General features: G+C 38.1%; 1 protein-coding gene across 2 annotated transcripts in view; it reads right to left on the bottom strand.

Moving 5' to 3' along the window:
• The window catches only part of LOC128739166 (sodium/hydrogen exchanger 9B2), a 232948-nt gene extending 226863 nt beyond the window's left edge, over nt 1-6085 (bottom strand). Inside the window, exon 1 of one of the 2 annotated variants that reach the window (XM_053834593.1) lies at nt 5838-6085. Coding sequence is in view for 1 of the 2 variants with exons in the window: in XM_053834592.1 (XP_053690567.1) it covers nt 5937-5941 (5 nt within the window). In the remaining variant the exon portion in view is untranslated. The remainder of the gene's footprint in view (nt 1-5837) is intronic. The other variant, XM_053834592.1, reaches the window with a different exon arrangement.
• Nucleotides 6086-13976: the final 7891 nt, after the last annotated feature.

Below are 13976 nucleotides of genomic sequence, written 5' to 3'. Positions count from 1 at the left end.
TTTATTGCACATCAATACTTCCCTGTTTCATTCAATCAAGCTACCCAGTTTGCAGTGACAATTCGTATCCGGTTAGCCCTGTCCCTGACCGTTCGGTGCACAAAACCAATCCCGGCTGGCTCCTCTATTGTTATTCACTATTATTATATCGCCTCTATTATAGCGTATATTATAAGATTATTGAAGAATGCAGATACGCCACTCTGCATAGCTTTCATCGTCAATAAGGTGGCTCCCAACGGCGAGAGGGTTTACTAAACAGTCAGAGTGTTCGCAAAACGTTCTCATATTGCATACCGTAAATCTGAAAATGCCTATGATAGTCTAGTAAATCCTGCAGCCATCCTGATAGCATACACTGCACTACACACTCACCCACACCCCCCCATCAAACACACACACACACACACACACACACACACACACACACACACACACACACACACACACACACACACACACACACACACACACACACACACACACACACACACACACACACACACACACACACACACACACACACACACACACACACACACACACAAGCGCACACACACACAAGCGCACACACACACACACACACAAGCGCACACACACACACACAAGCGCACACACACACACACAAGCGCGCACACACACACACAAGCGCACACACACACTCACAAGCGCACACACACACTCACAAGCGCACACACACACTCACAAGCGCACACACACACTCACAAGCGCACACACACACAAGCGCACACACACACAAGCGCACACACACACACAAGCGCACACACACACACAAGCGCACACACACACACAAGCGCGCACACACACACAAGCGCACACACACACACAAGCACACACACACACACACAAGCACACACACACACGCAAGCACACACACACACACACACACACACACACACACACACACACACACACGCAAGCACACACACACACACACGCAAGCACACACACACACACGCAAGCACACACACACACGCAAGCACACACACACGCAAGCACACACACACACACACACACACACACACACACACACACACACACACACACACACACACACACACACACACACACACACACACACACACACACACACACACACACACACGCACACACACACGCACACACACACGCACACACACACGCACACACACGCACACACACGCACACACACACACAGCTTGATTTGTCGAGTACAGGACAACTGCAGGGCTAGTGCTAGGATCCTTGACTCTAACAGCCTCTCCTAGCCGAGATTCAATTGGCTTGTTAGACCAGCGTCGTACTCAAGGCCAACTGAGCTTTTTATAGTTTTATAGTTGTATTTGTGTGCTAATTTTTGTTGTTGATGAGAAATCATTTGCTTTTCATTCCCGGAATTACCGGTTAATTTTCGGGATTAGACATATTCCATTTCATATTAAGTTGATGGTTATGATGGGTATTGTCCTTCCGTATTGTTATTTTAACGTAGAACTACGTTTTTGTTTTCTATTTTATATTGGGGAGCACTTTAGAAATTCGAGAAATGTGCATGTAACGAAAAGTCGTTATGGTTTGCGCGCTTATAACTCAGCCATTTTTCAATGGATTCTCGAGATATTTGCATCAATCGATCAGTAATTTTTCTAAAAATTGATAAATATAGCAAATATAAAAATAATTTGTCAAATTACTATTAAAAAAAGCATAAATAGTAGGTATTGTTAAAATCAGCCAATCACATAGAAGCATTCTTTTGCTTCCCAGGCCCGGTACGACAATTTTATACACCTGCGGCTTCGTTTACTTCGATTCAAGAAAAAATGTAACCGAACCCTTGCCTTCCAATATGACAAGAATTATTCATTACCAGCTTAGCTGGACTAAATTGAAGTCCTGAAGGTAAGCAACTTTTGTTAAAATTCGAAACTACCCACACGCTTTGATCGATGTTATTATTTAAAAATAGAACCTAGACGAATTCGATGTCCTGAAAGTAAACGAGTTTGTAAGAGTGTAAAATTATCCTTCCAATTATGCCTACTCTTCGATCGATCTAATCATTTGAACATTAACTTTAATCTAAGTTGATGTCCTGAAAGTAAACCGTTGAAAAAAAGAACGCATCTACCTCTTCTCTTCAACCGATTATATTATATTATATTTTCGTTACGTTATATCGAAGTAAAAACGAAATTTATTCCTATTCGAAAGAAATAGATTGCAAATGACGGGAAACCCTTAGAAAACCGCTAACTTTCAAATTTCACGATAGTTGGTCTTATAGTTTGGAAGATTCGTTAAGAAATGAGAAGAAGTGAAGAGTGTGTAAAGATTTTGTTAATTGATATTTGTAAATCTAAATTACGAAATTGTATCATAATTTACAACGTTTAAGAAATAGAAATAAGGCTTATACAAATTTGAAAAAAAGTTTATGTCACCCCCCCCCCCTTTGAAAATTTTCGAAATGTGAAGGGGCAAAAAAACTACAAGGTATACAGCCCTAAGGGTTGTACGAATGGGTGACGTAGGACTATATCAGATCATTAGATCAAAGACATTTCTGCATTTCTGGCATATGCATGTTCAAAGAATCTGAGTGTTTTACCACAGAGAACAGACATCCATTCAGGAACAAATTTTTCGGGTATTCTTGGATAAAATTTCAAATTAAAATCACCTAATATGCTAGCGTCACCACCACTATAGTTTCCCAACTAAATGATTCTTTTGATTTGCACACTGACAACTTTTGGCTCTTCTGGCGCTAGTATATATGGACTATAAGCGTCATGCTAGCGCCAGAAGCTAGCTGTTGTGAGTTTAGTGTAGAATTTTATGCGCCTTTAGCGACATCAACACTATAGTTTCCCAACTAATTTGACATAAGTTTTATCCAAGTGGGAACCTTTCGCTTGGATGTCTGTTCTCTGTGGTTTTACTAGTTTACTTTCACTGCTTACATAGCAGAAAATATGGCACATACGCAAAAATTTCTGTTTCATTTGTATGAGAATCCACAGGGGTGAGGAGGGGTCCATCCCCATCATAAAATAAATTCATGCCTCCATAAACTTCCGCATGCCAAATTTGGATCCATTTGCTTGATTAGTTCTCGAGTTATGAGGAAATTTGTATTTCATTTGTACGGGATCCCTTCTTAATGAAGGCAAAGGTCCTAATTCACCATAGAAAAAATTCCTGCCTCCAAAAACCCTTACACGCCAAATTTGGTTCCTTTTGATTGATTAGTTCTAGATTTATGAGGAAATTTGTATTTCATTTGTATGGGAGCCCCCCTCTTAGAAGGGGAACAGATCTCAGTACAACATAGCACAAAATCCTACCTTTTAAAACTCCCACATGCCAAATTTGGTTGCATTTGCTTGATTAGCTCTCGAGTTTTGAGGAAATTTGTGTTTCATTTGTATAGCAGCCCCCCGTCTTACACCGTTCATAAAAGTGCTCTGTCGCCCGTCCATAAAATTGCTGATCATTTTATCTTTCCAACGATACATAAATTGTTCATTTTGGTTCAGTAGTTTAGTAGTTATTTGCATTTGAAATCTTTCATTCCAACGTTACACTTCTATTTTCGTTTTCACAAAGTGCTACCCAGTCCCAGATAGTAAACAAAGACGTAGTCCTACGTCTAAATAAAGTGTCATATTAGTCTGTTGCATTTTTTAGTGACAAGCGGATTTTTTCATAGTTCAATGAGTTTACATCTCTAAATTATCCAATATGTGCAAAGTTATAGTTATCTCGTTAGTCTCGATCAACTTTCTTTCACCAACTAAGCTTTCTGATTCTGCTGCAAGTCACAGGCAACTATTGTGCTTAATTTTTAAGTTCCCGACGTCGAAAATTGAAATTTCGGCTTGATTCCATTTTAATTTTCCTTGTTTTAAAAGAATTAGATGGAGGCAACAATCAATTAAACAATATATTAGTGAAATTTGGTACCGCTTTTGACGGAGATATTCCGATTTTTGAATTGCAGTGGGATTATTTTTTTCCCTCAAAGGTACTAGATAAGATAAAAATAGAAACACAATTTTTCGGGGCTCAAAATTTGTTCGTTTTACGCCGTAATATCCAAGTAACTACCCTAATTTTGGAGGTAGGAGACGTAAAACTCAACGATACAGTTTTTACCATTCATTGGATGCATGCAGCATGCAGGATGTCACTGAACTGTTCGAAACTTGAAAATTTCGAAACGGTGTGCATCCTTAATATATAAAGGAGAGGCCTGATATTCATGACTAAAAGGTTGACCACGAAACGTGAATAGCTTCAGAGATTTGTTTTCTTAAAACATGTCGATAGCACAGCATAAGTGTTCCAAGTAATAAAGTGGCAGGGACCTAAACTGCCATTTTCACACTATGGTTAGATTATGATACTATGTCGTGGTTACCGAGTTCTGAACTAGTAAGTGACACAGATTTCGATTATTAAAAAAGCAAGGTAACTAACCGAGTGACACGGAGGTTCAAAACAAAATGAAAGTCAAGTTATACGTTTGTGGTTCTCTAAGGTGATCCTGTGGCACTACATTATTATCAAACTGCTTCATCTCTACCAGGATGCTTACTTTATGTGCTTGGGTCGAAAAATTTTGAAGTTTGAAAGGGTTGAACTAAAATTTAAGTACTGTACAAAATATACAAATACAAATGTATTAAAATTTTAATAATATGGAAAAATAAACGCTGGTTTCTTCTCTTTTGTTTGGTTATTGAAGGTTTAATGTTATTATTTTTTTCATGCCCCCCCCCCCTTCAACAATATTTTGAGACCAGAACATAAACTTTTTTTCAAATTTGTATAAGCCTAATTTTCGCACAGTAGCAATGCAAGGTCATACCATAATGAAAGTTAACACTGTTGTTTTTATTAATTTTAAACAATTTAAATAATTACGTATCGAAGTTGCTTTGAATCGAGGTTACTTTGTATCGAGGTATTACTGTACTACAAAAATATATTCTTGTATGGTCTTGTATAAAAACGTGATGGAATTTTTCAAGTGACATGAGGCACCAATTTTCAGTGTTTGTTTAAAGACTAGCCATGAAATTCTTAACAAGTTTTTGATTTAATTGCTGTAAAGTAAAAATATATGAAAAGCAGAGAAAAAAGCCACGAAAAACCTCCAATGTCCTCAGAACGGTAGTAATAATTAAAAATCTTACAGCCTGCGTGATTTTAACTAGCATTTACATGATAGTTGAAAGACAAGCATACATCAAAGCGATATGCCATAATAAAATGGTGTTGTCAACTATTTTCGAATAAATTGATAAGAGTGAATTAGTTTTTTGAATAACCCAGATCAATTGATTATTATTTACTGTTTAGCCAAAAGTTTTGCGTTTAATGACAAATATTTTATGCTTTGAATAAGTTCTTTTTAAGCCAATACACGTATATCGATTGTTAACTGGTGTGTAGTTTCCAGCCAGTTATTTAAAGTTACCTGATGATACAAGCTACTCAAAAATCTACAAAATATGGCATTACCGCCAATCACCAAAAGATGTGTGATTGTGACTTGGTGATTTAATTCTTTACAGAAATAAATTGGAAGAAACTGATATACATTTGATACATGCATTTGGAAAATTTAATCTCGACATCATCTAACAAAGTTATACTTGCTTGCGTAACAAACTGTGGAAGATTTGAAGAATGTCCAGTGTTATCGAATTCCATCTACATTCGTAGTTCTACGTTAGCGCAGCGTACGTGCCCTTAGGCACAGACCTTCATACTTTTTTTTTGTTATTTTCTCACAATGAGATTCAATGTTCAATAATTTTACTTACGATATAAAACAGGAATAATCTGGAAAATCTTCTTATGAGGTACGGTATACTTCAATCAAAATTGATCCACTCACAGATGCACACAATTAGTATAATTACCACATTATTCGAGCAATAAAACTGAGGGCTATTTCACTACACTAGGGCTGCTGGTTGATAGCATTGCATTGGCGTATCCAAACAATGTGCTCGATGAACTATTGCCGAAAACACTCATTTGCTGACTTTTCACCATAGGTGTTCATTAGTTTTGATTTCGAATAGACAGAAACCGTTCCACTTACTACAGGACAAAGTCATTATCACATTTCGGATTTTTCTCTCGTATTCTGGCGCATCGTAAAACCTAGAGATGTTGACTGAACTGATTGTCTGTTATTCCACCTTGCATAAACAGAGTAGCCCTTGGACATATTATATAGATGAGTTGCTAAGCTACATGCAGCCAACAATTGAAATACTTATCCGATCACGTACTGTCGACATAAATGGTACGCTTTAGTTCACACAAGCATGCAAATTTATAATCATGATAGTGAATTGTCTCTAATGTTGCGCGCCATTTCGAGTTAGTACGCATTCGAACCGTTGAATGTACGTTACAGTTGAACGTTCACTAAAAAACAGACAGTAAATTACTTACATTTATATTTTGAAAATCGCAGTGATTAAATTTTATGTCGTAACTTTTTGTATTTTGGTGGTATAAAGTAGGTGAAGAATAATTTGACAATTGTTATTCTAGCATTCATACAACTGTTGTATAAATTGAACAAACGTAGCGAAATGTCATACGATCGGATGTGGTAGCACTATAATAAATATCAACTAAAATATTATTCCATAAAGCACATTACTTTTATAGCTTAACTGTGAGCGCTGTGTTAATGAGTACTGCAAACAAACTTTGTGCCACATTTTAAACCTATACCAACAGAATTATACGACCGAATATGAGAACTGTCTTGCTATATTCCTTTCAGCGCTAAGAGTTTACCACACATATTAACGAACAGCGAACTAATCGAAATCAAACCCAAATCCATTCCGCGCCATTACAATCAGAGGCGCGTTTGGAACTGCTTTTCCAATCATTGAATACATTAATTAGTTATACGGTGGTATCTGAATGAGCGTATAAAATGAAGTTAAAAAAAGTTACAAAACATTATTAACTTAATAATTTGCTGAAATTTAGTATTTCGCATTTTTAGATTAAAGGTTGCAATGCCAATAATATTCCAAAAACATGCAATGCAATTTTAAAAGTAACGTACTATGTAGAAGATTATACACACAATTTAGAAACTAAGTTGATTTCAAATCTGTCAATATATACTATTGTTCAATTAACAACTACCGTAGAGATGGTTTAGTTACAATGAAACCTAATTTTACTGGAAGTGCATGAACTTTGGTACAATAATCTCACCCACATTGTGCCAAAACAGGGGCGGACTGGCCCACCGGGCAACCGGGCAAATGCCCGGTGGGCCCCAGTAAAAACTTCGTCGTTACACAAAATGAGATTTTCCAAAATTTTTATTTCAGTTAAACTCTTTCTACGACTCACGAATGTTCAATTGCTGGGGCCCCATGATTTATGAAATCAACCGATTTAATGATTGAAAACTCAGCTTCAAATGGAACTGTTGGGGCCCTGAACTTTAAACCAAAATTTCTCTTTTAATCAAACTTTTTCTATGACTCACGAATGTTCGATCGCTGGGGCCCCATGATCAAATGGGACTATTGGGGCCCCGAACTTTAAACCAAAGTTTCTCTTTCAATTAAACTTTTTCTATGACTCACGAATGTTCGATTCTATGACTCACGAATGTTCGAATCAACCGATTTGATGATTGAAAATTCAGCTTCAAATGGAACTGTTGGAGCCCCAAACTTTAAACCAAAGTTTCTCTTTCAATTAAACTTTTTCTATGACTCACGAATGTTCGATCGCTGGGGCCCCATGATTCATGAAATGAACCGATTTGATGATTGAAAATTCAGCTTCAAATGGAACTGTTGGGGCCCCGAACTTTAAACCAAAATTTCTCTTTCAATCAAACTTTTTCTATGACTCACGAATGTTCGATCGCTGGGGCCCCATGATTCATGAAATGAACCGATTTGATGATTGAAAATTCAGCTTCAAATGCAACTGTTGGGGCCCCGAACTTTAAACCATAATTTCTCTTTCAATTAAACTTTTTCTATGACTCACGAATGTCCGATCGCTGGGGCCCCATGATTTATGAAATCTACCGATTTGGTGATTGAAAATTCAGCTTCAAATGGGACTGTTGGAGCCCCAAACTTTAAACCAAAGTTTCTCTTTCAATTAAACTTTTTCTATGACTCACGAATGTTCGAACGCTGAGGCCCCATGATTCATGAAATGAACCGATTTGATGATTGAAAATTCAGCTTCAAATGGGACTGTTGGGGACCCGAACTTTAAACCAAAATTTCTCTTTCAATTGAACTTTTTCTACGACTCACGAATGTTCAATTGCTGGGGCCCCGTGATTCATGAAACCATTTAAGTTGAGCTGTTGGGGTCCAAGCTCAGAAAATATTACTAGCTTCAATTCTGAGTATTTAAAAGTAGAATTAGTATTTCATCCGCAGTTATTTGACTACTTATAAATATCGAACTGTCGGGTTAAGCTCCATACTTAGTTTACTTCAGTGGCGATGTCTTCTCTGAAGTCTACGGTCTCTTCTTGAATCTATGATTAAAATAATTTTGGTTACTCGTCGCTTCGTCGGGCATTCTAGACACGTGACAATCCCAGCGCAGACTGTCACACTGTACTATCTTCATTATAACAGCATATTTACATTCTTAATACAGCTCGTGGTTCATGCATCTGCACTACACGCCATTTTGGATTTTGCTAAACTTTACGCTAAAACCCCAAGCATTCGTCGATCAGCTTCTTTTAGCGTCCATGATTCATGTCCGTAAAGGGCCACCGAGAGGATTAGTGTTCTCTAGAGCATCAGTTTATGCGAATTTGCAAGCTACAGGACTTCAGCTACAAAATGTAATGCCTCCGTAAAGGCCAATTCGCAGCTGCAATTAGTCGTTTTATTTTGCGACTTACTTCGTTGTCACATATCACGAGCATATCAAAATATATTCAGTTCCTCTTCGACACCAACACCATTTGGATTTCCACGCCATGTACTTCGTTTTGGCGGTGTTAATGGTAAGTCCCAATTTCTCAATAAATGACCTAAAGGCTTCTTTCGCTGCTGTACTTTTGATTTCGGTAATATCGACGTCATCCGCAAAATCAAGAAGCACGTGAGGTCTCATCTGCTATTCTGACTTATAATTTTTACTCATCCAGCGTCACACGAATCAACGTAACTAGTTCTGTGAAAAAACCATGTTCTAGCGTTAACTGTCACAGCTCATTTCGTTTTACTGAATCGTATGCCGCCTTGAAATCCATAAAAATATGATGAATCTGCAAGTTGTATTCCCGGAACTCGTCAGTTACTAGACGCAGGGTAAATACCTGATCCATCGTGAAGCGACCCTCATGAAAACCAGCTTGAAACTCGCCGACGAAGAACTCAGCTAACGGACTCAGCCACACACGATAGGGAGAGCACCTTATAGGCCAAATTGAGCAACGTAATGTCTCGATAGTTTGTACTCTCAAGTCGATGTCCGTTTTTAAAATTATGGGAAATGAGGCCAATCAACCACTCCTCCGATATTTATTTTCGTCCCATATTCGATTCCTGACAATGAGGTGGCGAATTGTTTCGTACAGCTGCTCGCTCCTCGTTTTTAGAAGTACAGCCAGGATACCATCCTTTACAGCAACCTTACCGTTTTTCAGCTCACTGATTGCTTTTTTGACCTCCTCCTGTGTTAATGGCTCCACAGTTTGGCCGTCGCTCAAAATTCTTATCCTGTACCTGCTGATCTTCCTGTTTACTTCTCTATTCAACAGCGTCTGGAAATACTCTTCCACCTGGCTGCTACCGTCGTTTTGTCAGTAAGCAGGTTGCCAGCACTACCATTGCACATCACAGGCATGGCAAAATTCTTGCACCTGACCGCTTTGTAGAAACTCCGTGTGTAGTTGCTGGCGAACCTCTCCTCTGGACTGACGAGCACGTGCTCTTCGTACTGACATTTTTAGACGGTGGGTTCTTTTTTCCGCAGCTCTATCAGGACGAACCAAAAAGATTCGCGCAGAGTATCGGGCATTCCTCACATTGGAATCGTGAGAAGAAATTCTGCAGAGGATTCGCACAGAATACCTTACTTATAGAAGCAGAATTCTTATAGGAGAATCCAAGAGTTTAATCCCAGGGATAACTATAACTCGGCACGGGAATCGCCTGCACTATGAACTGTTTTGTTCTGATGTGAAGACGCAGTAAGCTACTTATCTATATTGAACTGTTGACATCCTATCATTTATAAAATCCGCTTATTTGGTACTTTGATACTTAATTTGATTTGATACGCTTATTTGAAATATGAATGGTTGATAGATGAGGAAAACGTTGCATTGCTGGCAAAAATGCGCAGTGGCACTTATCAGAATGTGGAAAGTTCTCTTCCGGGTTCGCTGAAGCACGGTCAATAAAGAATCAAATATTCACGCTGCGGCAGATCCTCCAAGAAGTTCATGAATACAGAATTCTACGCACAATTATTTCATTGATTTCAAAGTTGCTTATGTTACCATCGACCGTAAAATCATGGCCATTCTAACCTCGCAGTGGACTTTATTAACGTGATGGTCCCTCAGGTGGGCTGTACAACATGTCGTTACAGGATGTTATGAAAGGAGCAACACACAGGCACAATCGTCAGCAAATCTAGTTAGTTCGTCTGCTTTGCCAATGAAATGGATATTGTCGATAGAACAACATCTGTGGTGGTGGCTGCAAAAACTAAAACTCAAAGTAGCGAAGATTGGGTTGAAGAAAAATGCGTCCAAACTAAAGTACCGTGAACCGCAAATATGACGCACACGCTAAAAGCTGATAACTCGGTCCTAATAACGACTGAGTTTGTTTTGTTTCGAGCATCGAGCCGCTATGCTGTCCGTTCTCCCGATACTCGACACTCGACGTGCCTGAGTCGAGTCAAGTTGCCCAGGGCCCCTAATCTCAAAGGCCCGGTGGGCCCTTTGGCTCCCAGTCCGCCCCTGTGCCAAAAACATAAAGTTAAGCTAAAACTCTAAATAGTGAACATTAGCATGTTTATAAACAATACACATAAATAACAGTATAAAATAGTTCATGTGGGGCCATTATTTTATAAAATGATTTTTAATGTCTCATATACTACGGCATTTGTTATTCAATACCTTAATAATCCTAAAATATATTATTCTAAACTCTGAATACAGTCATGTTATTGGTTTGTTATTCAAATAACACAAGTAGTTATTCTTTTGGCCTTAAGGGAGTAAAATTTTGATATTATTTTTTATTATTTTACCAACTATGTCAGCCAAAACAAGACCAAATTTTGATACGAGATTCGATTGCCAATAATACATTTTGATATTATTTTGCTCTTCGCTCCTGCTCGGGTGAACTAAGTGGACTATTAGGGGCAGGGCTAAAAACAACGCATCATACAAAAAGTATGAACGAAAATAACCCGGGGAGGTCTGAAATAACTAAAAATTAGTTCGTAGTCAATGGGCAGCCTTTATATAGCCAGTAGCGTTTCTATGGTTAACAAGGGGGAGTTATATGAAGGGATGTGTTCTAAAGGGGCATACCTATTTGATCATTCAACAATTCGTTCGAGAACCCGCGACCGCAGAACATGTGGTCTATAACACCCCCTTCCCCCTCCTTAAAACTGGCAGTTTATACACGGTATAATATATTCGTCTTATATTAGAGTGTTTATTCAAAGCATCTGAAATTTCCAGAGAAAAAGTAAAAATTAGTTTAAATGTTTTAGCAGACCTATGGTGCTGTTTGCTCCAAAATGGATGAGGCAATCTAATCTGTCAAAATATTGTGCTCAATAGTAAAGAATGTTAGTGTACTGGTGTACACTGACGTATTTTTATTGTGTATGAGAAATCCACAAACTGGATCGATCATTATGGCTTGGCACAACCTCACCCCCGTGAAGCTCGAAAAGTACAAAGTTTTGAAAAATATTATTTTCGTAATCAAAACTTATCCAACGCATAATAACTTTTCGAAACATTGTAAATGATATATATCTTCAAAATAGCAAGTTGATGCGATTTCTTGTTTGGGTTGGTTTATGCGGGACATTTTTTACAAGCGTTATTTCCGAGTATTTTTGATCGCGAACTTTGAAACCCTGTTTAGGCTAAATAGTTCGCTAATATTATCTGTGTTCCATTCTAAGTTAAGAATAAATATGTTATATCCATCATCATTTTGAATTTAGGTCACCAGCTTTTATAAATATAATAAATTTTCACAAATAAACATTTTTGGTCTTTAGCACAATCTCACCCGGATGGCGGTATATAAGTTTCCCAAACATAAAGCAAAGCAAAACCTTGGTGCTACATTCCGTTATCGAAACTTGACCTTCTGTTTTGACGTAGGACTACGTCTTACGGCAAGTTTTGAGATAGGGTGTCATTCCAAAAAATCGAAAAATGCGAGCGTCACGAAAAATGTAAGGTTTTGCGCGCTAAGTCTCAGCGGTTTTCCGATCGATTTTTAATATTCTTACACCAATCGATCGGAAAATCTTCTAAGAATTGACCCAAATGAAGAAAAGTATGGATTCTTGATGCTGAACTATTGAAAAATTGAAAATAATGAACCTTTGTTTTACCAGAATTCTCGCTTCGTGATTGGTTGGAAGATTCTTTACGATGATCTAAACCTATACCAATTTGATATCTGTGCTTGAGAAGTAAGCCAAAACAAGTGACAAAGGTCCCTCATTTCAACAAGATTTCTTAACACCGCGGTTCAACCTAGACCATTTTGATGTCCTTGCTTGGGAAGTACGCCAGAGAGAGTGGCAAAGCCCCCTCGTACCAACAGATTTCTTACGAACGCGACTAAACCCAGTCCAATATGATGTCTGTGTTAGGGAAGTGTGCCAGAAAAAATGACAAGTTCGTTGTCCCAACAGATCGCAGATTCTTTACTGAGGACGATTAAACCTCGGCGAATTTGATATCTGTGTTGTAAAAATGTGCTACAGCTGTAGTGTTTGGTTATAATACGACTTTGTATGAATACGCATGCTTGCCGTTTCATTAGAAATGTAGTGAAAAGATGTGCTGTTGATAAAATAGGATTGAATTGGTAAAATCTCTTCAACATGGGAAACCATGGATAATAAAAACAATTTTTAATTTCAGTAAGGTAGCAGGAAAGCAATAGTTTGTATTCTTGATTTTGTTAAATTGTTTTCAAATGCACAATCTTTTGAGAATTGAACGTATCCAATGTTACTACTTTGATAAATGTTACATACAACGTATATAGCATGCATATATGTTGCATGTAGCTTGTATACATGAAGAATCGAATGATTACAAGCATGAATACATGCCACTATCACTACAAAGAGACTTACGTAGTCCTGCGTCACCTATATATGCGGTCGTGTCTTGTACACAACCCCTCTGATTTTTTGGGGAGTTCATGGGTGTTTTAATATACAAATTTTCCTCACAGTAAAATAGAAAACAACTCTCCCATTGCTTAGTCTGATAAATTAAGCGGATGGTATTTAAATATTCGCCATCATTACAAACCATTTCGCCGAATACTATTTTGCGGAACACCAATTCTCGGTTGACCATAACGCGGAATGTAAAGTTTCGCAGAATACCATTTCGCGAAAAATTTTACGCGGGATGTACCATTTCAAATCTTTTCGTAGAAAGTATCATTTGCAGGAGTGACCCAAATGAAGGAAAATAATAGATGTCAGTAGATCTAGGAAAATAAATAAACCTAGATAAAGGTGATCTCTACGGGGGGCTGCCCCGCCCCGCAGTGGCGGGCGTTTCCGACGGCAGGTTACAGGGAACACTCGCGGCCTGCGGCCGCCTCGCCCTGAATCATCTAATGTTACTATTGATAGTTTTTGGTGGTCTTGTTATTGATTAATGTTTTATGAAAGTTTCT

The sequence above is a fragment of the Sabethes cyaneus genome, chromosome 3, assembly GCF_943734655.1.
Source record: "Sabethes cyaneus chromosome 3, idSabCyanKW18_F2, whole genome shotgun sequence".
Classification (NCBI taxonomy): Eukaryota; Metazoa; Arthropoda; class Insecta; order Diptera; family Culicidae; genus Sabethes; species Sabethes cyaneus.
Note: the sequence above shows the minus strand (reverse complement) of the source record. Positions and strands in the feature narration are given on the sequence as shown.